The sequence below is a fragment of the Malurus melanocephalus genome, unplaced genomic scaffold, assembly GCF_030028575.1.
Source record: "Malurus melanocephalus ecotype Western Australia unplaced genomic scaffold, MMel_1.1 scaffold_526, whole genome shotgun sequence".
NCBI lineage: Eukaryota > Metazoa > Chordata > Aves > Passeriformes > Maluridae > Malurus > Malurus melanocephalus.
In genome coordinates this window covers 292981-317443 of record NW_026623758.1, presented here as the reverse complement: position 1 = coordinate 317443, position 24463 = coordinate 292981, and the positions used below count along the sequence as shown (strand labels likewise).

The 24463-nt window shown below is 39.2% G+C and overlaps 1 protein-coding gene across 2 annotated transcripts in view; it reads right to left on the bottom strand.

Annotated features, from left to right (window-relative positions):
* The window catches only part of DNM1L (dynamin 1 like), a 34875-nt gene extending 16599 nt beyond the window's left edge, over positions 1-18276 (bottom strand). For both annotated transcript variants that reach the window (XM_057381760.1, XM_057381761.1), the window contains exons 1-3: positions 18050-18276; positions 6371-6518; positions 214-260 (exon numbers count right to left, since the gene is read on the bottom strand). In XM_057381760.1, coding sequence (XP_057237743.1) covers positions 214-260; positions 6371-6518; positions 18050-18151 — 297 coding nt within the window. In that variant the 5' untranslated portion in view covers positions 18152-18276. The remainder of the gene's footprint in view (positions 1-213; positions 261-6370; positions 6519-18049) is intronic.
* Positions 18277-24463: the final 6187 nt, after the last annotated feature.

The window sequence follows — 24463 nt, the reverse complement described above, 5'->3', positions numbered from 1 at the left end:
ACCCACACAACAGACATTTTATGTTCTCAAAGGTTTTCTACTCATAAAAAATAAAACACAAAATCCTCAATGTTCTGCCATATAGTACAGCAGGCATAATAATGCCAATAATCATCTCTTTTTCAGAAAAGTCAAGGGAAGAAATAGTAGAATTAAGTAAATGTATGTTAAMATATTTACAACACTGTTACTACACCATCAGAAGAAACATACCTTATTTTTGGTGTGAAGAAATTTACCCCATTCTGCAGCATCTACCTCTGAAAACAAAAATTGATACATGAGAATGATGAAGCAGATGTTTCAACAACATTTATCCAAGGCCTGTTCATTGAAAACTACATGATTTTCTTTTAAAGYAGCARAAGAAAAATTAGTTAGCTTTCTACAGTTAGATGTTAAATAGCTGAGTACAGATTGATGATACTGTCAATTGAAACATTATATCGCATTACTATGTCCAATTTGTCTCACACAAGGTCCGCCTTCCTACCTGTGACTGAGCCAATCACCTATCCTACAACCTTTCAGAAATGGTCTTGTTCACTAAATATCAGCTTATAACAGAAAACAAAACAATGATTAGCAATAGTTTAAAAAACTTGGAAAAAAACAAAGGCTAGCTTTTAGCAACTTYGCTTTTACCATGCAAGTGAGATCAAAGTACAGCTGAAAGAAAAAGTTAGAAAAACCTGTGGGACTAAAAGCAAGCAAACAGAAAATACATAAGAATTGTGCATAACAAAGAAGCCTTAGGAGAAGATGTCTCTTCCCAAATCTATCAAGGACCAAACATCTTCTCTCTTGTCAGCCACCACTGAAATCCAGAATTACTTGGGGACTTTGCAAGAGCAGTCCCAGAAACAGCAAAGAAGGTTTTGTTCAATTCCTGCTTTGCAGCACAGGCAGTAGTTTAAATCACACTGCAAGACAGTCACACTTTCACAATTAGGTTTTCAAGCATTAGGGGACAGATCCATTTCCAATTTTTGGTTTGTGGTYACTTCCCCTGTGCTCTCTGACACAGCAATCTCTCTACAAGAACAGTCAACAACAAATCTGGCCACTTGGCCACCACACTGTTTATCTACAATCAAGTAATCKTTCAAAACATTTTTGTCACTTAAGCTGAAATTTAAGAAACTGCTCAACAAAGATTTTTTTGGGGGGATTTGGGAATTAAAAGTGCAGGAAGTTCTATGAAGCAGCAATGGCACAGAAGAAAAGCAAATTCATCTCATTCTARTGCAACAAGGTCAGAAAACTGAAAATCAATCAGACCACAAAACTCAGCAAAATAATCACCACAGTAGCTGAAGTGTAAAAGGAAAAGTGTAATCAACAATAATGTGGCATGAAATGCATGTGATTAGTGTATATAAGCATGCACTTCAGGTGTAGGGAGAAAAAGCAAGTGGATAAAGGCAACCTTTAGAAAGGTGTCTTGGATTTTTCCATGTAGCAGGGTCTGCAGTTAAAGAGAAACAGCATTGAATGGTGTTTAACATTTTTAATCACATTTAATATATAGTTTTATTAATTTTCAGCACCAGATTCTATTACAAAGACCACAAATGCATGCAGACAGATGTGCATACTACTTTAGTTTTGATGAGTGTGTAACATTAACAATATGTACAGAAATAAGATCTTAACTAAACATATATAAATGTTGCATATTAATCAGATAAGTCTATAAAACAAAGTTTACTTGATGATAACTATTACTGCCATTCACCTAATTACAACAGCTCACAATATTTTCTTCTCTGAACACAGAAAACAGCACCATTGGGCTCTACAAAGTTGAACTTCTCTGGCAAAATGTTTCTTGTCATTTACTCATGGCAAGAACCAGAAAGAGTAAAGAAACATCTTAAATGTCACTGGAAGTCGTGTTACTGTATGGGAAGGAAATCTGATCCTGTGCATCAATATTTTTAAGACTCCATTAAAAAATTACATCAGCTCTGAGACAGATTTAAGAAGAGATAATATAAGTACCATCCTTCTCAACTTTTAGGTTTTTCAGTGTATGGAAATCCCATTACAAAAAGCTCCACAACTTTTCCTTGAAGGGTTGAAGAATTTTGATGTGATGTCTGTAAAACACCATGAAAATGCAAGAAGCAAAAAAAAGTGGTGAAGACATTTTTGGTTCATGCCTGTTTGGTCCAAAATGCAAGTAGCACAGCAATGATCAACTCAGCTGTTTGAAAAGCTTAGCTCATCTGGAGAGTTMATGTCTTGCTCAGTCAAAGGCGTGTGTATCATCAATGGAAATATGATTTTGGTGGTCTGAATCTGTTAAGGAAAACCTTTTAAAAACCAAACTCTCATCCCTACTGTTCTGCAGGCACATGAGCTATGAAAAAAATCATCATTAGGAAAAAACTTTTGTTGGTCTTGGTTGGGAAATAGGCAAAGTTACATAGCAGTCTCCAAAATAACTGAAAAATGAAGACGTTCCTTTATTCCAGGTTATTTAAAAGGTTTAGTTTATTTACTGTTCAGAGGAAATAAAGCAAAATGCATATGGAGGAAGAAACTACAGTATGTCCAGAATTGTATTGCYCATGTTCTCTTAAAAATTGAGTCTCAGAGAGTAAAGAGAGGCCTAAACCAGGAAGAAAARTATACAGCAAGACACTGCCACTGTTACATGTGAAAGATATGGAYCAAGCACTCTCCAGTTATGTCCCTCCTCAGGAGATGATTTCCTTCTCAGACACTGTTTTAGTCTTATATTATTCTCTTTCTGGTGGCATGGAAATTTGCAGCAAGGTACTACGTTTAATTCTATGTATAAATAACTTTTTTTTTCAGTATAATCCATAAGCTTCTTAAAGTAAGTATTAAAAAGACACACTCAAGTCAGAGACACTGACTTGCGATTGATTTTAACTTGCAAACAACTACAGATAAGCTTCCCAACAGATCTAATTTAATGGAAAGAAGTTTTTAAGAAAGGAGGAAGGATTTGCATTTCTCTAAATGTGACAATGCTCAAGGCAAGGAGAAAGTATTCTAATTAGCCTATATTCACTGTTCTGGTTTTCATTTATCACCCATTTAACTTGTAAATCAGTCTTCCTTTACACTGGGAGCAAAGAGAAGCTGCTGGGAGTCGTAAAAGGCCACCATTACAGAAGATTTCTGATAAAGCAATCTTCTTACAGAAGATTCTGAAAGCATGATAAAGAACATTTCCCAAACACTAACTTCCTAGCTTTCTAGTGTTCATATCTTCACAGCTCCTGGACACCGAAGATGACTATCTGTACTCTCCTTCCCCCAGGTCGTATCACCTCATGCCTTCCTAGCTCTTTTTCTCTCAATTAAAAAAAAAAAGTGACTTGTAAAGAAAACATGCACATTTTCCAATCCCTTCTATATGTTATACCATTATTTCCAYCTTTGACCCTAACTAGATTGCAAGCACTTTTGAGAGAAAGCTCTTTTTCTTTTGTGTTTCTACAAAGCCAAGTCCAATGAAGCAGGCCACACTGTTTGGGAGCTAGGGGTAAGAGATTCCTATCTGAAGTAGGGAGCAAAGGGCTGATAATTTATCAAGCAACAGATCTGCACTAGTCCTGTGTTTTGTATCAATTCTGTCTGTTCAGAATTTGAACAATCTTCAGTTTCCTATCTTGGAACAAACGAAAAAAAAACTATAAGCATTTTCTACTTGGCCAGTGGTATGTTCTCTCTTATTTTCCATTTCTGAGCTACCAGAATAGGTCTTTACCGCAAGACCAATTTAATAATTCACAAGACCAGGCCCAGTTCTCTGATAAGTGCTGCTTCTCTTGCAATTTGATCAGAGAACACCACAGTGTGGTATCACTACATTGAACACACCATATGTGCTGAATCACTAGAGGCTAACAGTAAACAGCAAAAGCAAAATGCGAACACTTCCYTCATGTCAAATTACACACATTCTCTGTAGAACATACATATCAGTCTGAAATATCATGTTATAAAAATACAGAACTTCCTATTTAATGGAAAATTTATCTCTGGTATTTTCTGACTCTCTTGATTTAYTGCAGTGACCACGGTACAAGGGTATCATTTGTCCCTCCTTAAGTGAATAGCACAGCAGTCAATGTGCTTTGTGTTAAAAATGAGGAAGCTTCCTGGATACCAACATTCCAACAGAGAATAAACGTCAGCTTTTAAGAACCACAGAACAGTAGCTATTTCGAAATGCCTGTGTTAATATACAATACCTGGAGATATKTAGAGCATTAGGATGGACACAGGCAATAACCACAAAACAGAAGTCAAAAGAGAAGTATGAAAGTATCTGTGTCTACAGAGAGTTCAATGCCAGCACTCAGAAAGCAGCATGCCAAGACTGATACTCTTGTCATGCCAAGACTGATATTCTATTGTTCAATATTCAACTTGTAAAGTAGAAATCCCTCAACTGGATAAAATCCTTTTCTGCAAGACTATTTCTCTCCGGAAAAACCCAAATCCATGTTCAATCCTACCTCAACATCCACCTCATTACAAATGAAATTACCTCTAAAAATAGACCTCTAATGGCACTTATTATAATGTCACACAGCACAGCTAGGATAAGAGGTTGTCATCTTTTTTCTTTCCAAGCTACTTGATCCCCTCTTCTCAGATGTAACATCACAATCTGAACACAGGCTAAACCAGAGCAGTGACAAGACCATTTACACATGATTTGCCTGAATTTTGGAGAGAAGAGACATTTCAAACTCAACTGGTAAATCATGAAGGTTTCTCTGTTCTTGCCAAATAAACCTACACATCTCTCAGACACACAAGATGAGATTGTAACATGTACCTCTTCCATATTGATTGTTTTCCTCCAAAAAATAAAAGTGGGCATCATAAATAATAATTTTGCCCAACATTCCTTGTGAATCTTAAATTTAAACAACAAATCCCCAAATCAAATGCAACCTAAAACAAAAAGGTTATGCCTTGACTCAGAATATTCCAATTATAAAACCTCCTTTTATACCCATAAAGTTACAAAGAAGAACAAAATCATATTTAACCCCAGAACTCAGAATCCAAGCATTCTGAGAAGTTCAAGAAATACAAACGATACACTGCACAATACAATCARTGTAAAACTGCATTTAAATACATTAAATGTGTCATTTCTAAAAAGTTACCCAGTGACTGAACTGTCCATCCTAGGAGGTTTTCAAACCCAAATGGTTAAAAGCCCAAGAAACCTTGTCTAGAGTTCTGATTGGCCCTATTTTGAGGAGATTGGACTAGGTCTCCTGAGATTATTTCCAGCCTGAATTATCCCAACATATCCTCACATGGTTTGCATGCTAATTGAACCCTAACTGTGTTCTCTGCTTGTGATAATAGTTAAGACTGAAGCTGAAACTTGGAAACAGCACAATACTAGTGATTTTTGGTCCTTCAGAAACCAAAGGCCACAAATATTACAAGAAAAAAAAATACTGYAAAGAACTTCTGGGACTTGGACTTATTACTGCTAGAAATAAGTTAAGAAAAAATTGACCACAATGAGAATTAGCAATTATAACTACAAGTTTATAACACCAACAACATCCCATGTGGTTGTTACTGTCTACATAAAAAAGCTAAGATTTATCTCACAATCAGAAGGTGGATATGCCCTGCTGCTCCTTCCTAAGATCAGGAGCATTAGTTGGTATAAAATGAGTATTGAAACTCMCAAGGGACAACTGAGATCACTTGCTTGAGCTGCTGAAGGATAAACTACAAACAGTACAGAAGACAAACTTCAAACTAAASAGCTTCAGAACATTTAAAGTGCTGTGCTTGATGCACTTGGGAGTCTCTCAGTGCAGCACAAAAAGGTGGCATCTGTAAGCTACAGAACGTGTCAATTCAATTCCATTTGAATCTACTACAGGTTTGTTTTCACTGCTCCTTCTTCCACTTCATTCAGAACTTACCTATTTCCTAACCTCCTTCTAAGAACTCTGACACTCATCATCCTCTCAATGAAATACCTTATCTATACAGCAAAAGAGGAGGGGACATAAAACACACACAAGAAAACCATGCTATGTATACTCCAGATAATTATCTTTATAACTGAAATGCTTTCTTTGGTATATTTTTCTCAAAAAGAAATTCCCAAGAACGGGAAAGCTTAAAACATTAAAGATATTTTGAATGTCCAAAAGATTCTGACTTCATGACATTTGCAAAACGAACAAAACAGATGTGACAAAAGCTGTGTTTTCTTCCAAGTAAAGTTTAAAAAGCATACTTGAGTTTTAAGATTACAACTGATTTTTTATTTAAAAGAACAAGGAAAACTTTAATTCTCTTTCTAAAAAAGCAAAATACATTCTTGGATCACACTTACCATTTTCATCTCCAGCCCCTTTCCGACCATCCTCTGGGGAAACATGCACCAGCTGCAGAATAAGGGGTCTCCGGGTGACAACTCCAGTGCCTCGTGGGAGCAGATCCCTCCCCACAAGACTTTCCAACACAGAACTTTTTCCACTGCTCTGAAAAGTAGAATACAGCTACATTACCTTYTTAAACATAAAAATGCTGTGAGATTTTAGTTTGCTTTCATCTAGCCTGCAAAGCATGCTCTGTTTTGTCCTCTGCTATAAGCCTGAAGGAGCATATGACAGACTCCCTGCAGACACAGCAGTGTCACTGCACAGGCACTGAAGGACACAAGTCTGCTACAAGCCAGTAACTGTGAAAACGTAGTTGGGATACTTATAACAGATATCTATCTACAGGGTTTTTAAGTGTCCCATGATTTTTATCTCTTAAACTAAACATATAATGGGTTTCARAAAAATTAATCTTCTATTTAACATTTTCTACCACAAATATGAAACTGTCAACAAACATTGCTAGAAATAAAAATGTTTTCCTCTATAAYGCTCAGAAGGAAATTCTATGTCTTCTACTATGCCATTTTCTAACATCTTGAAGTAAAAATTTACTTTGTAAACTRCAGAATTTAACTCTCTGTTATTATTCGTTAGAGTTAACATGAGCTGGCTGTATTAATATAAGCAGCAGCATTATACAAACACCTATGTACACTTGAGTACATTAGGCTGCTACAATGTTATATTCCTTTCTGTTTGAGGTTTGATTGGGTGGGGTTTTTTTTTTGTTTCAGTTTTTTTGGTTGGCCGGTTTCTCAGCTGGGTTTTTTGTTTTTGTCTTTTTTTTTTTAATGTATTGTATCAGTTTCGTAAATACAGCCATTGTTTTATATCCTAAACACAGCAACAAATTGTTTCATGGCATCCCACTCTCTCTCCATGTATATATTTAAGTATTTACAACTTCATTGACTGCAAACATCTGTGTCCATAACAACAAACAGTAAAAAGTTGGRAAATACTTAAAGGCTGTGAAATTATAAATACTCTTTGAGAGTCTACATTCAAAATGTTCTTCTGCAGGACTTTGGTATAAAATTCATAATTGGTCCAAGAAGCAGCTATGAACACCTGGGTTTTAAAAGTGACTCCAGACCAGCAACATGTTAAAACTGACAATAAACAATAGGCCCAGCTATATCAAACAATACTCTCAGAGTCTGATTGAGAAGATTTTGTCTTTTTAATAATAYTGTATTAAACTCTTCCAGTTTTCTGCAGCTCCAAGTCTACATASGGATGCCATGGGAAAACCTTGTCTGACAGTCATTGCCACCATCTAGGAAATGTCTCTATATTAACGTAACTACCAAACAAATTTCTTCTTAAAAAAAAACAAACAAGAAAAAACAAAACAACAAAAAAAGGAAACCAACAGATGTTTCTGACAGCTGGAGTGTGCATTATGTAACCTCTACTCAGCTACCAGTCCTGAAATAACAGATTTGAAACTCCGAGTTAATGATATAAACGAGCATAACATATCAAAGCAGTGATGAATATCTTTGAATCTCATACATTTAGTGACATTAGGTGACTCCTCTAAAAATGAAAAATAGATCAGAGGTTCAAGCTACACATTACTAGCAGACCGTACACTTCTACTGGTGAAGTAAAACAAGACATGAACATATTATATGAGAGCTTTATAAACCATTAAAATAGGACTTGTATAAAGAACTACAGAGTAAATATTAAAACACAAGGCCAAACTCCTAGAAAGTTCAAACAGCAACAAATGAAAACTTTCTTCTATTGTATTATTTTACTCTATATGCTTTATGACACAGAAAACAATACATTTTAGGAAAAATATCATTTGTCTCAATAGGAAAATAACAAACCAATGCAGATGATGTACACCTTTCAAAGTAAATCTAAAACAAATTTGACAGCAGTATCAATGGTCTATAAAGACCAGGAAGAAGCAGCAGGATCAAATGGAAACATAGCCCCTTATTAAGATTTCATTTTCCTTCAGAAGTCCCCCCCCTTAGGAAGTAATTAATAATCTTCAACTGTCATTCTCCAAATCAACTTTGGACATCTTCCCTGCAAGCAGCTTGTAACAAATCATTGGCACTGAACTCTTGTCAAAAAGTAACTTAAGAACAACCTGCCCAACAAAGGAACTAGGTCTTCAAGCCTCCCTGAGAGAGCCCCTGTTCTGGCCCACTTCTGAATAATTACAGATACTGCAGACTGAAAAAATAAACTTCACTGTGACAAAAAACAAACCACTTTTTGACAAACTTAAARGAAGTGAAATGCCTAACCAGAAAGATGAGAGATGATAAAGGTTCCTCTACTGCATGAAAAAAAAAAACCCAAAAAACCAAAAAAGACCAGTGTCTCTATTATTAAAAATATTTCGAACATTAAAGGCATCTGGATGTGGCACTTGGGGATACGGTTTAGGGGTGATTATGCTGGGCTGATGGTTGGACTAGATGATCTTGAAGGTCTCTTCCAGTCTTGATGATTCTGTGATTCTGTGGTCTCTTGAGCAAGATTTCTTAGACATGGCAGAAGTGATCACTCAGTCTCAAAAGGCTAGAGATCAGATTAGATGAAGTGGCTTCTCATGAACATTTAATCCAAGCGCATAAGGGGTAGTAATAAATAGTTGGAGTCCTTATCATAAACCTCATCTGGACAGGAAACCCAAATCCATGGGACAAGCTATTGCACACCACTGCTCATTAGTGCTTCCAAAGGAGTGGCATTGCAGGAAGCTAAAATAGGTGCACACCAAGCTACGTAGAGAAATAAACCACTGTGTCTGACACCACTCCCAGTTACCTCTGGATGGAGAAGGAACAATCTGGATTCTTTGCAAACACACTAAATGAAACATTACAGTACTCTGTGCATCAGGAAATTCTTTCAAATTGCATTACATTCCCATCTAGAGCAATCTGTTCTTGGAATACAATTACCTAATGACGCACTTCTTAATCTGGACTCCTTTAGCATCCATTACAAAGAATTGTCTGGGAACACAGTGAGGAAGGCAGCAAACACAAAGCTGATCTTGTTCTGCCAGTGGGGGGAAGTAAGTGATATGGGGCTGTTAAGAATACAAAGTCAGTTCAGCCARTCCTTCATACAAAATAGAGAGTAAGTGACAAGCAAAGGTACCACAGAATTTTTAGGTCTGCAGAACAATCACACATGTTTTATCATCTCATGGGAATGCTCATCACAAGTTCAAGCATGGACTGAAATTCACAAATTCATTCCATGAAGTCTCAAGAAAAGCATTAACAAACTCTAGCCTTTCATAGAAGATCAGACAGATTTTCCCTCTGGAGCCTAATAGCTGATCCTAATTTGAAATATGTATTACTGCGATATCTAGAGGAACTTTCAAGAGATTGCTCAGAAAAATAAAGTGGGGCAATATAGGAACATCTTGTGTCACTCCTTTAACCTTTGTGTCAAATTTCCATTGCTGAGTGTTTTACACTCTGCTCTGTCAACCATCATCCATCTCACARATAAACACCTCAATGTCGTGGATGGTAGAACCCTCTACCCCACAGGTACTAAGATAAAAAGAAATGACATACACAGGACTTCAGTATTTTATTTACACCATATATAATGTAGTGTGTTGAAATCTCATCAGCTTTCTCACTGCCTCTGTAACACCAGTATCTCCATCTTTGTTTTAGATTAATTGGAAGATGACATTCACAATCAAGGATGAAGGGCAGTCACTGGGAAACAATTCCGCACTTATTCTCCCAAATTAAAAAGCTGCAAGCTGTAAGAATTGTGATCCACTCCAAAAAACCAGCACCTCTACTTTTAACAGTCCTCATGAGGTTGCTTCGMCTCCCTATCCTTAATTTCTTCTTTACTTGTCCTTGCATATTTCAAGTGTGTGCACTGAAATATCAAAAGGCATTTGCTTCCATGCATTACACTAATTCTAATGAGAAAATGTGAGTTACAATCTGCTGTATTACTAACCACAGTTTTTAAGAATTCAGAAGCAGCAGACAGCAAGTGCATGATTTTATAATTGTCCAGCTTCATTAACAGCCAGAGATGTTACCTGCAAAAACACTTTAGGGTTGTTGACAAGCCAAATGGAAGGGACTCCATATTGAAAATGTTGAAGCAACACTATGAGCAACCATCCATATTCATCCCATCCCATTTCCTTCACTGGCTTTCTTACTCTATTTCCACATCCTCATTAGCATTCCTATTTCAGAAGACTTGCACCCTACACCAAACAGAATACCAAGATGTTTTCTCCATTATCAAAAAAAAAGAACCCTGACCCAATCCTATTCCACCACTGAATTATTCTCCACTTTTAACCCCATCTGTAGGGACAAAGGCCTAGAAGATCATGATGGCGAAGACCAGGGCAAAGAAAGTATCAAGTGTCTCAGCCTTGCCCATATTCACTATCTCTGAATCACCTGTCACAGTCAGCAGTAAGCCTTCACTACCCTCATTTCTCTTTTTCCTTAACTGCTGATACAGAGCTGGACGCTCCTGATGCCTTTGATGTCCCCTTTCAGTAACAGTGGCTTTCTCAATACCATCTCTGCATATGCAGGCAGTATTTTTATATCCCAGAGCAAGCTTGTCCTCGTTTCTACCTCCCGCATGAGTCTTCTGTGCCGAGGCTGAGTCATGAGTTCCCTCACTACTGCTCTCCTTAGACCTCCACACTTTTTGCTATTGTTTTGAGCTCTGATGCGGCTGTCCTCAAAGGAATGCCACATTTCTTGTGATTCGCTATGCTTTAGCTCACTGAGTCCCACCAATCAGCTCAGCAAATAAACACAGTCTGCTCCTATTCTTATGAAGTCCATGAAGGAGAAGGCAAATTAGCACAAGGCTCACCTGGAGTCTCACTGATGCCCAAGAAGAATCAGATTTCTTATAGTCACTTGCTTAGACTGTTTACTGTTGCATATTTCAAGTATTATTAAAATGATAATGGATTTGTATAAGCTGCAACAAATTTCAAGTCATCTTACAAGAATCTCATGCCTTCCTTTGTCTATCTTTAGACTTCATAATGTCTTTGTAGAGCCAATGCACAATACATCACCCATAGAAAAAAAAAGCCTTTTTAAGGAAACACATCCAATAAACTACTGGGAAACTTCCAAAACAAAAATTAGTTGAAAGAGGTGTTGAAACTTAGCTCACTGCTTTTGACAAACTGGTAACTCTTTTTATTATCTCATCCAATGGGAAAACAATGAAAAGAACTCCTGCARCACAACACAGACTTGCTATAGGACAGCACAAGAAAACCAAGGCAGTGACATCAGAATTCCATCTGACTTTTGGGGTGGCACAACAATGTAAACATTGGAGAATGACAGTAAGGAACTCAAAGTAAGACAGACTTCTCAATAAGACATAATAATTCCTGAAGAAMTCAATTAAGGAAAGCACTACATCTGCTCTGACACCTGAGGTGAACTGGTGGCAATTCTGCAGTTTCTGTCACATACAAAGTATAAAAGTCCTGCTGATAAATCATGCTTTTGGGAATTAYATAGATACAATTTCCTAAATTTTCATTCTATCATTGAGAAATCCAAGCTAAAGCATTTGTGCTCTGAACTCATCCACAGAAATATTTGGTACTTTAAAAAAAAAGTTATTTGCAGTAGCTATCCTGGAAAAGTTCAGCCTGCTATAAGTAAAGAGCAGCAGTATGTTTATTCTTTCCTTATTTTGCAAATATGAATTACTCTGGAATAAAAGGTGAGTACACATGCAATTTCAGAGCAGTTCCACAAGGGAACTGCACTGGTTGGAACAACTATTACAACAAAATTTTCCTATTCAAACTAAAACGCTCCAAGCTAGGCTGGCTCTAAACAGCAAACAAATTAAACATTTTATTTACGAATCAGAAAAGAATGTTAAAGCTATAAGCAGGCCAAATGAACTATTTTAAGACATTGTTTGAAACAAAATTACATTTCTAAAATATGCATAAGAGACAACAGGCTGATCCCAATTTGAGAAAGCAGTAAAACCAGCATAATGCATTGCTCATTGCTGCAAAACACATGCAAGATCTTGTCCAGACTGCAAGACTGTTGTMCCTGCAGGGCATTCTCCATTTACCTGAATAAAGAGCTCTCCTGAATAAGTCAGGGAGAAACTCGAAGTCACAGGAACTACCTCCACATAAAACAACTTACATACAAGAAGTAAGGAATGCCAGAACTGGCACAGCTCTATCAAAATTCTTTAGAAATCCTGTATTTACACCATATCTAACTGTAGACAGTTGTCAAACAACAAATACAGCCAACAAATACAGATGTTTTCTTCCTCAGTACATCAATTCCCAAAGCCCTCCAATAATTCACTTAGGAAAAAACGCCTCATCTAAGTACAAACAAGTACAGACTCTAAGTTGCATCATGGAACTCTGGTATTTGAAAATTCACATTTGCAAGACAGATATCGTGACCTTACATAGTACTGTGTATACTCCTATATTCATGATTTACAGTACAGCAAATCAAAACAAAGCAAATTTGCATACCCAAATTAAAAAAGTTCTAAACAACAGTATTCTTAAAAAAAAAAAAAAAACCCAAATCTGAGTCAGTCAACCTTCTGGCTAGTATACAAACAAAWCTTTTGCAAGAACTACATAGCCATTTTCTCTCCAGATTCTGAAAAACAAACGCCTGTGCTGCCTGTTCTAATATTCTTCCCCCTTCACCTTCCTGAAAAAATGTTTTCTCTGCACTGTGTCCCCTGGACAATATACAAGATTCACCTGGTTTAATTAAAATAGAGGTTTCCCAAGAAAAACAACTGCCAATCACAAGATGAACAGTAAAGCATCAAAACTAGTGAGAAAACAAAACAAAGCCCACAACAAAACAAAAAGAGAAGCACAAAACTTTTTTATCCACATCCTTCTAAAACTGAATTGTGTGCAGACTCTCCACTCTTCCAAAATAACCAGGCATTTGCAAACAATAAAATGAGTATCTTCGTTTAAATGGTGTTTAATACTGCATTCATATTAAAAATCCATATAGATAAAATGCTAAAATGAAGGATTGAGTTATTAGATCCATCATTTTATTTTCATTCATATGAAGTCTGCAGATGGACACAGTAAAATGCCATTCTTCCAATCACAGAAACCTTCAGGACCCAAAAAGTTCAGCTGTTCAGAAACACAGGCAGCCCATCAGAGAAATGAAACACCACAACACTAATGTTGTTTGCACTGTATCRTATCAGCAGCAACATTTATATTATGTCTGGTAAATGTAAATAGCTAATTAATGTCARCCTCACTTTGCTGCTTGTCTGAAACAAACAGCAGAACAGTCAGGGCATGACTTGACAGAAGCAAAAGATGGCAAAAAAAAAAACCCAGTTACACCCAAAACCAGTGACTGCAAATGTCAGATATGAAAACAAAGAAAAAAACTCAAATGAAACCAGGAAGTTTACAAAACACTTGGAAGAAAATAGAAACTGTCCCTAGCCAGTGTGGAAGCCATGCTCTGGTTACATCCCCTATACAAACAGGGTTTGGGATCTGCTTGAATTGCCAGGAAAAGACCCTTGGACAAAACAACAACCAAAAAAGCAAAGAAAAATCAAAACAAACAAACAAAAACCCACMGAAACCAAACCAACAATCCAACAATAAAGGTGGGAGGAAGACATAGCTGGGCTGGGCATGGGGTTTTCCTGGTTGCTTGGTACAMGCTGGAGTTTCCTTCACCTCAAACTGGCTTTTTGCCAACACAATGTAGGCTACAYTGAATGAGCCAAGTGGCTTAAATTTCTGTTCCCCTGACAGGGAAAGTCACAGAAGCTCTGTACAGCACCTCAAGTTTCAGACCAAGATGCCAGTCTCTTTCAAATGGGATGCTTTGATAGAATCYACTGGATTCATCTCCTTATCCCATTATCCAGGACTACACAATAGCTTCCCATTGCTGTCAACCTCCTAACAGCCAAATTACCATCCCAACTCTTTATCTTACCAGAATATAAAGTTATACATATTCAAGTGCTCAGGCTGTAATGTCAGATCAAAAAACCTTCCTCCTTAAACAAAAAGTGGTTTAGCATTGAAATATCAAACATGATACTTRCTCCAAATAGTAAAAACAAGAAATAAATGTAATGCTCATCTGTAAGCCAATCCCAGAAGTCTGTATTAAATACTGTAAACTACACCTTCCCACTTAAAATTCCAAAATGGCATTAAGGGAAGATTCAGCAAAAGTAATTTATAAATGTACAGATGAAAGGTCATATCAAAATCTCACTTGTGAATTCCATCAGCTGCTACATCAATTTCACCATGATGACTCTRCCTCAATTAACATTACCAAGAGCAAATAAAGCCCACCAGGTGCTTTTATAATGTCAGTATTGGAAGAATATTGCTAGAAAGCTGACAACTAAAGTTTGGATAGAATTAGGTTGATGACTACTAAAAACCCCAAATATATTCCAAGAATTAGTGGCCCAAAACATAAATAAAGACATATTTACATACCTCTAGGGCAAATATTTTGTTATCTGACTGGTTTTCTTAAATTTATTTTAAATCTTATACCYACTTTTGTAGTGTAGACATWAAAAGGCCATAATTAACCWAACTATTTTCYTTCCCCTTGCCTCYKGTTACTATAGTTTTAATGTGTTTATTTCAGACCCTTCAGTACCACCTTGCTATCCCTTACAAATACAGCATTTGTATAAATCAGAACACTGTGTACTACAGCAGTATTGAACAAGTATTTTCATATTATATTCCTAACCTGGCCACATTTTTTTTGTTCTTTAGTCATACAGTTCTAAAAATGGAACTGGAATACAGAATTGGGGAAAAAATAGAACACCTAGCTGGGAATGGCAGAAAAACCCTGAAACAGTGAAGAAAAATTGGCAGTCTGAAGGTGTYCTCTGAGTTCTATCAGTTTTCTTAAATGACCCTGTACTAGGATACAGAAATAACTCACACAATATTTATGGGGAGAATGAAAAGGAATTCTCATATGACTGAGTGGCAGGAAAACCACTAGAAGTGCAAGAGGCAACCTAAATATGTAAAATTTACTGAGAAATATTTTGCAATTAGCAACAAAATGTATCTAGAAGGAGCAAAAATTAAGGCATTTCAATTGCTCAAAACACAAAGGCAGTAGGAAATGATTCCCAAAACAACAGAGGTGGAGCAAAGGGAACATGGCAAACAGAAAATATTCAAAGAGAAATTAAGGCTTATAAGCACTTTCTAGTTCTACACACTYTAGAAAAGGAAGCATTAACTTAATGCACAGAATGAGAACTGAAGACATAAGCACAAAACAACACGAGGGTAGAGAAGAGAGAGGACAGGTGAGAAAAATAAACAGAAAACACTACTTTAAAAAGCATTTTTCTTCTCCTTGCTGAATAYGTAAAAAGGTCATTTAAGAAAAGCAGCTGGCACATTGGAAGAAAAAAAGCATAACTCAACAGAGAATTACAGAAATTTTAACTGGCATTTGTTTCCTACAAGGAAAATGGAAGTGAAAATTCAAGACTATTTACTGTGAATATTATTTAAAGAAGAAACAGCAAAGACAGCATATGMCAGTGGGYTACAAATATATCAACTGTGTGAACRAACTTAAAGRCCACACAGCTCTTCACCAAGAAACAAGATTGTCTAAAAGACACATGTTAAAAAAGAAAAGAGGAAGCAAGGTACCAGCAGRAAAACTATCAGCTCTAAGACCATACCTGAAACATCTCCAGAAATCTGGTTTACAATAAACTAACTTCAAATTAATAGGTTAATAAAATTTTATTTAAATTAAAACTAAGTGCATAAAATAACCATCTACAGAATTACTATGACAGTAAAGACAATTATTTCTTCCTATACTCCTGACGGAAAAGAAACAAAAAAAACCAAAAAAAAATCAATGAAACAAACAAAAACAAACAAACAAAAAAATCAAGATAAAGCTTGCTAGACTTCTGCTATATATTTTTCTGGACCCATAAGGACTTTGTTTTGGCATGACAGGAAATTTCATGTTAATTCAAGGGAGTTTATGAATATCCTGAATACAACACTGAATAGATATTGATACTGATGGGTAGACTATGAAGTCAAACACATGTCAATACGGTCTTAACTCTCAGTACTTACTTATGGAAAGTATTTACACCTTGGAAAAGGTAACTGGGACAGAGTTGTTTAAAAGTATTTTGTTAAAAATGCCATTTCAATATATTTCATAATGTGAAACTGAAATAAGTACTTTTTTAATCTTACATAGAAAAATGCCTCTGCATTGCACTTTCTGCTGCAGATCTAAAATGAAACACAAGACCAAAAAAGCCCAAAAGAAATTTGGCTTGCTTGTATACATATGTACAGTTTGCTTGTATAATTTCTAATGTAAAGATGAAATGTCTTTATGAGGCAATCAACTCCTCTCAGACACAAAACCAGCAAATGCCCAACACAACTTACCAGTCTCTCCCACCCTACTCAATTATTCCAGATCTGCTTTATAAAGTGGCTAATATAAATTCAGTGAAATGTATCTGATGTATATTGGGAAAAGTGAATGACTGGTGATGGCCTAACAACCATTCTGACACTGTAGCTGGCTCTGAGCAAATCTATTCCATGCCTCTACAACGTGCAAGCTTTCAACACACAGCTTGTGTTTTAAGTCATTCAATGAAAATCCTGAGTGCAGAGCAGTTGGCATTGGAAGGCAAGCTATTGTCAAAGCGCATAGCACACTCAATAGATACATCAATTTCACAGGAACAAAACCAGAGATCCATTAGCCTCAAGTTTTACTTCTSTTTAACGCTTCATTTTCTACTCCCTTATGACTGCTGTTCTGGTCCGGCATGTTCAGCTGCCAAAAGTTCTGCTGAAGAGCAGCATCCCATTTGAAGAGATATGAAAGGGTCTGAGCTATCTTCGTGCCCACGAGCATTACCGGGCTCACACGCACGTGTTGCAACTGTTGCAGCCAACAGTCGCTGGCCTGGCCTCTTCACCTTCACTCCCCATCACCRGCTAAGACAAAGAGTCCAAACGGCACGAGAACTCGGGGGAAAGGAAAACGATCCACGCCTGCAAGATTCCGCTACCACATCCCTTTTATCCAGCCCTCGCTGCACAGCCGCTGCCGAAGAAGGGAMGCCAAGGACGGAGCAGCGATGGCGGTCACGCTGACGCACCGGGGCGGCTGCCGGTCCACGGGTCCCCCGACGCCTCCCGCACCCCCGGTGTGGGGGGCCGGAGCCACGGGAGACCGGGACGCGGGCCCTCCCCGCAGCCCTGCGGAGCTTCTCGGCGGCTGGAATCGCTACGCAGCAGCGCCAAAGGAAGGGCGGGCGGGCGGCACACGAGGCGCTCCCGGTGCAGCCGGGGTGAGGCAGCGGAGCCGGGGAGGGATYGCGGGGGGGACGCGGCCACCGAGGGCGTCCCGCCCGCCCCGCCCGTCCCGTCCCCCCGTGTCCTTGGCGGAGGCAGCCGCGGGTCTGCAGCGGCCGAAGCGCGATGGACGCCCCGACTTTGCCCTCAGGGCGGTGAACGCCCGCGCCCCCGGCCCGGCCCGCCTCACCTGCGTGCCCACCACCACGATCTGCGGCAGCTGGATGATGTCGGCCCCCACCGTGTTGAACACGTCCTGCAGCTTGTTGATGACGGGGATCAGGGCCTCCATAGCGGCGAGAGGAGGGACGCGGCGGGCGAGGCGTCGGCAGCGGATGGACACGACGGGCACCGGCGGCTCCCTCAGCCGCCCCCTGCGCCTGCCGCCATCGGCGCCGGCCCCCGCGCACGGCCCGGCCCCCGGCAGCCTCCGCGCGCCCGCCGCGCGCAGCGCCGCCGCCGCGGGGCACTCTGGGAGTTGTAGTCCTTGGGGCTGCCAGGCCCCACCCCGGGCCGCCCCTCCCCGGACCGCGGGCCTTTGAGGGATTGCTGGCGTTCGTAGCGGCGTCGCTGGGATCTTGTGTCACAAGCCATTGCCGGGGTTTATTACTCAGAATCAGTGAGGCTGGCAAACACCTGATATCATTGAGTCCAACCTATGACCGAACATCGCCTTGCCAACTAGACCATGGCGCTCAGTGCCACATCCAGTCTCTCCTCAAACACCTCCAGGGATGGGATGATGCTCCCTGGACAGCCCGTTCCAATGCCAAATCACTCCTTTTGTGAACAAATTCCTCCTGATGTCCATCCCGAACCKCTCCTGGTACAGTTTAAGAGGATGTGCTCTCGTTCTGTCGCTGTTGTGTGGGAGCAGAGCCTGACCCCACCTGGCCACCGCCTCCTTTCAGGGAGTTGCACAGAGTGATAAGGTCATCCCTGAGCCTCCTTTATTTTCATCCCCAGCTCCCTCCGTTGTTCTCGTTCTCCAGACCCTTCCCCAGCTCTGTGTCCTCCTCTGGGCCCACTCCAGCAGGTGCCATGGGTATTCCTTGTGGGGCCTCGTTGTGCCAGGTGATATCAGAAAGGAAAGGCTCTGAGTGCCAAATTGCCAAAGCTTGGCAGCATCCGCTGTCACAAAGCCAACGGAGCAGGAAAATGAAGCTGCTGGGGTGAGGAAGAGGCATTTTGGAGGTTTCTTTTGGGGAGAAACAGAACTGGAGATCTGCTCCWACAAACTGCACGGTGAAAAGAATATTCTTCCACCTCTGTTCATCTGTTGAGAATAGGGCACATTTAGAGCAGCTGTTCTGTTTGCTTTCTTGTGGATATTTTTTGTTTTGCTGTGAGACTCTTGGATAATCATCTGAAATTCTGTAACTCAGATGTGTAATAGTAGGTTAGGTTGAGGTGCCTTAGGAAGTGGGAAACTGTGTGAGATCTAATACTCAGCTGTGTTATAAAAAGAGATAGAATGAAACCAGAGGATGACTTGTGATGCGAGATCACAACAGATAAACCATCTCATCCTCAAATGTCTTGCCTTTGAGTGCATTTTCTGAAAGATAAATTATGAATATGCTGGCACTGAGTTTATTCAGGCTTTGTTCTTTCTTGTAAGCAACAGAGTAAAAAGGCTTTYRRAAGTTCCAAGTTTTGGATRGCWTTAGAATTCTTATTCTTGTTCYATACAAATTAGTYTTTCCCAGTCTTCATGTCTTGATAYACTCAAATGTCAAAGGAAAKAAMARAWGTTCTTATTTGTRCATTTTTYCAACAAAGTTTCTCATTCTTACCCAAGCAATTTCACCAATTTCATGCTGTTTGTCAGAGGGATGATATTTTGTGACAAAGCATAAAGATGGCTAAGCAAACWGGAAAACTCAAAAATTAGTATATTCAGCATAGAAAGAAACAGTCAATGAAATTTGGGGAAGAAGGTCCTGAATGACTGGTGAGGGGTTTTTGTCTACATTTTCCAGTAGTTTTGTCCATTAGTTCTCAGCATCCCACAGCCTCTCAGAAATCATTAATACCACAAGGCCATTTGGCATCTGCCTCTCCAGCTCCTGGGAAAAAAGAAATATTGTCCTGACACAACAAAAAATCTTTTGAAAAAGTCCGCTATTCCCTGTCTAGGCTGATCTCCTCTCCTTCCTTTAGTCTCTGGAAGGAAAAGAAAAGAAGGAAAGAAAATAAAAACACATCCCAGTTGCACAGGACAGGATGCTGCTGGCTCCCAAAGCAGGCAGGTAACACCAGCCTGTTTCTGTACGTGAATTTCTTTTCTCTTCCCACTTTTATTTTGCCACATGACCTCATGGACACCACTGTGAAATGGAGAAAGTGAAACCTGGTTTATGTCTTATTTTAGACCAGAAGTGGGACATCTCAGAGAGAATGTAAAACTGGAAGAGGGTCGGAAAGGGACAATAAAAATGATGAAAAGTGTGGAGCAGCTTCTGTATCAAGACCAACTAAGGAAGCTGGGAGCCTTCACTCTGTGAAAGAAATGGTTTGGGCTGGCAAGGACCAGAAGTCTGTGTAATCATTGGCAAGCTGGAGTGGGTGAAAGAGAATCAGGTTCCTTTATTCTCCCTCCCAATAGGGACATTTTGGGAACTAAATCTAATGAAATCAAGACCTAGCTCAGAACAAAACAAAGACAGGAGCCCTTAGGGGTGCTTTGGTGATCTGTTGAGCTCCTTGCCAAAGGATGCCATRGACAGTAAAACTTGACATTGATTCAGGTGTTGTATGGATTAGTTTAAGAAGAAGAAATGCACTGCATGTATAAAAATATCAGTCAAGCCAAGTTCAGGCTGTTCCTGAGCTGTCAGTGTTTGCAGGCTGGGAGTGCAGCATGCAGAAGCACCGTGTGTGCTTGCCTGTTAGTCTGCCCCAGGATGGCTGTTCCTAGAATTTTATCAGTGTAATATTTCAAAGAGCACACAGAGGAAATATCAGTTGCTGAACCCAGTTGAGACAGCCCAGCCTGCCCAGCAGMGGTGTTGAAAGGACTGGGTACACCAGTGGAGAAGCACAGCAGAGGTGGAGGTAGTGAATTCATGAAGAAATGCAAGAAGAAAGTACTAAAGAAGATATAAAGCTAAGAAACATCAGAATGCAAAGTTTAACACATTTTACATTTCTGGCTGAAAAGCGAGAGCCAGAAATAGCTCTGCTGTGAAGTGTCATGGCCTGCAACGACTTACAAAATCCAAATTACCTCAGCCCAGTTGAGGACTGTGCCAGAGCAACAAATATTTTAACAAGTAATGGTTCTTGTAGCTTTAACTCTAAATTTCCATATCTGACTTAGATTGTACTGAGCATGAAACTCCAAGATCTGATAAAGGCATTGGTAGTCATACTGGTTATTTAAGTTAATTGACATGAGGACATAGGAACTGCCWCACCAAATGTGACCTGATATCAATCTATTTCAGGATCTTGTCTTTAAGACCTTCCAGCATCCAGCACTTCTGGGAAAAATATAAAAAATGCAGTAATAAGATCTCCTCATTCCAAAACTGTATATTGAATAATTTTGATATTGCTGTAAGAAGTGAAGTAGACAGTTCAATATTTCTTCTATGTTACTCCAAATAAATTTTCTTTTTTTATCGTGTAAGAGGGTTTTTGTCTCAATTACACTAAATTCTTGGCTCCAATGACAACSTCAGATGGTAAATTTCATTATCTAATTATATATAATGCAAAAAATCAGTTTGGTATGAGTTTTATATTTGTCATCTTCTAATTTCCATATAAGCCTTCTTGATTTTATATTGGAAATCAAGAGAACATTTCCAGTCTTTCTTCTCCATGACACGAATTTCTTTTTAGTTTTGCATCACCATTTGGTTCCATTTTTCTTAGGCAGCTGAGACTTTTTTATTGGCATGCCGACAATAATGGACACAAGTCATTTGCCATTTCATTCATTTATGCCAAGCAAGGAAACCACAAACTATCACCTCAGCAAAGCATATTTCCTGCCATCCCCTTTGTCTAGAAAATTATTTCTGAAGCATATGAAGTTTGTGTCTTTGCATTTGTGCCTCATACGGTCGTACTACTTTATACTGCAAAAACACTATTGGCAAAACACTTCTGTAAATTCTTCCTTGCTAATGTCACCTTTTGGAACCATGCAATACAGCACTTAAACGGGTCTGGCAGAGATCAGGTTTTATGTGAAGTCAAATTGAATGGTGTTTCTGTATTCTCCTGAGCAATCTCATCACAGATATAACTGTAACAGTTTCTTACACCAGACATCTCAGCAACACCATTAGAAGATGAGATAAAWAAATTCCTGAAATGCCTTGACAGAATGACCCTTTGTTTGGCTGTTCTACACAGATTTCCCAAGCTGAGAGATTCTAAACCTTGCTTTTTTTTTTTTTTTTTTTTTTTTTTTTTTTTTTTTTTTTTTTTTTTTTAAATTTTTCCCAAGAAGCAACAGAAGTCAGAGGTTTGAAATCCATAGTCCAGGAGTTCTGCTGAGCTGGCAAGGCGAGCTCTCTGACGTGCTTCAGCTGTCTGTAAGCAGTCATAGTGCTGATAGGAATTCCTGAGTAAGAGGGAATGTTACCTGTGCTGACACCCAGTCTCTGAAAGAACAAAGTTATCCTGGGGCAGGGATGCAACTTCTCTGGACAATATGAACTAAACAGCTGAGGGTTCCTCATATTCTCTTCCTCTGTCCTCTGGGAAGTTATTCATGAAAATCCATTGGCTATTTGGGGTGTCACAAGTTCTGGTGGAACACTCTTGTGAAACTGAAAGCAGGTTTCAAGTTAAGGGAGGGGAGGGCACAGAGGTCAAGAGCCACAGAGCAAACAGCAGTCAAACCTCATAAATCAGCAACAAAGGCCAAGCACTCTGGTGCTTGTAAGAGATCAGCATTTCTGACAGGGCCATTAGAGGTAAAAACTTTGGTTGGAAATGAAAGTAATCTCTGTATCCTTCTGGATTCCTGCATAGCAGTGCTCCCTCCTTGCTGCGACTGTGGTGGTCACACTCTTTGAAATAACAAACACAATACTTAAACAGTTGCTTCAGTAAATGATTTTACCACCCCCGTAGTGTGCAGTTCAATTTTCATGTGAACACTTTTATGTTCCCGAGTTTTGCAGATGAAGGCAATAACCTCCCATCTGCTATCAAGAAAGTAACATTCCTTGCTAAACAATAAATACACTTAGCATTCAACTGAGGCAACGTAAGTTGAAAAGGAAAAATCATACCTCAACCAAACCTCACCTCAACCAAAACTTCGCTGATGTGCAGGAGGAATCGAGCTTGTATCTTCTACTTCTGGACCCAGTAGCCAAATGAGACTATCTCCTGTAGTCATTTTAAGATAAAATAGTATGCCAAGAGGAGCATTTTTGAGTTTTATGATGCACATTTTCTTGTGCATGCTGCTTATGATTGGTGCAATTTTAAGTTTAAACTGGAAGTTTAACAATTGAGCACAGGTGATTTACGTCACATCCTGGTTTTAGGACTAATGGATAGCAGACACTTCCATGTCTCACCTGCCATACTTTTCACTGCAGAGTTGTCTTGAAGCAGAGGGGTGCAGGTCTTTCCATATGAAACACAACTGTAAAATACACTTCAGCAGCTAAAGAGCATTCAGTTAACAGCACCAGCTTAGTGCTAGTTTGAAATCAAACTCCAGAATACAACTTAGATAAGGCAGGCCTTTTGCAAATGCTGTGTGCCAGAACCTCGGGCTATGAGATTTGGATTGACTTTGCAAGTCAAGAAATCTTCAAGGAAGACAAAACAGGTAAGGCAGGTAGTTCAGCATGCTAGGCAGTATGTCTAGACAGAACTACAGTGACATTTTATCTTCCTCCATCACAGGATCATTAATTTAGTTTCCCACTGAAGAAGGCTCCCCTATTTACTAGCAGTCAGTGTYTGAAACCCATTTCCCCAAAGCAGGGGACCCTTACCTGAGTTTGGAARGGTGAGTTGGGCATATGACATTAAAACAGGTTCAAAAGAGAGCACAATCCTTCTGCCTTGTKTCCAAACACAAGCTCAGAGTCAGAGATACAAGTTCAGTGTCCAGTGGACCCAAGAGAGAGTTCATTTCCACGTTCTCCACGCAAGAGTGCTGCGACTGCCTGGATTCCAGATAGGAGTAGGAAGAGGCAGAACAGAACTTGAGGCTACCAGAGGCCATGGAGAGGGTAAWCCCAGATTCTGCTCCTGAGACAATCTCCATTCCTTCAACCATGTGTTATTTTAATATTACAAATATGTGAATCAAATCCAGAAATCTCTGGAATCATCAAGTTAAGTAAGAAAGGATTCAGCAAAATTAATATGAAGACATTTTAGCATCTAGAAACTTATGTTACCCCAGATTCCCAGTGAAGGATTTATTCCATAATGAGACGCTTCTGACAGCAGGAGTTTCCTTCATTTACCAAACAAAAACATATTCAAATAAATTCATTGTGCTTTTAGGACAGAAACAGCAACATTCAACACAGACATGGAGTTCTTCAAGGAACCAAACTCCACAGAATGCATCCTGACTTTCCCCCTGAACTGGGTTTGGTGAGCCTAAACATTG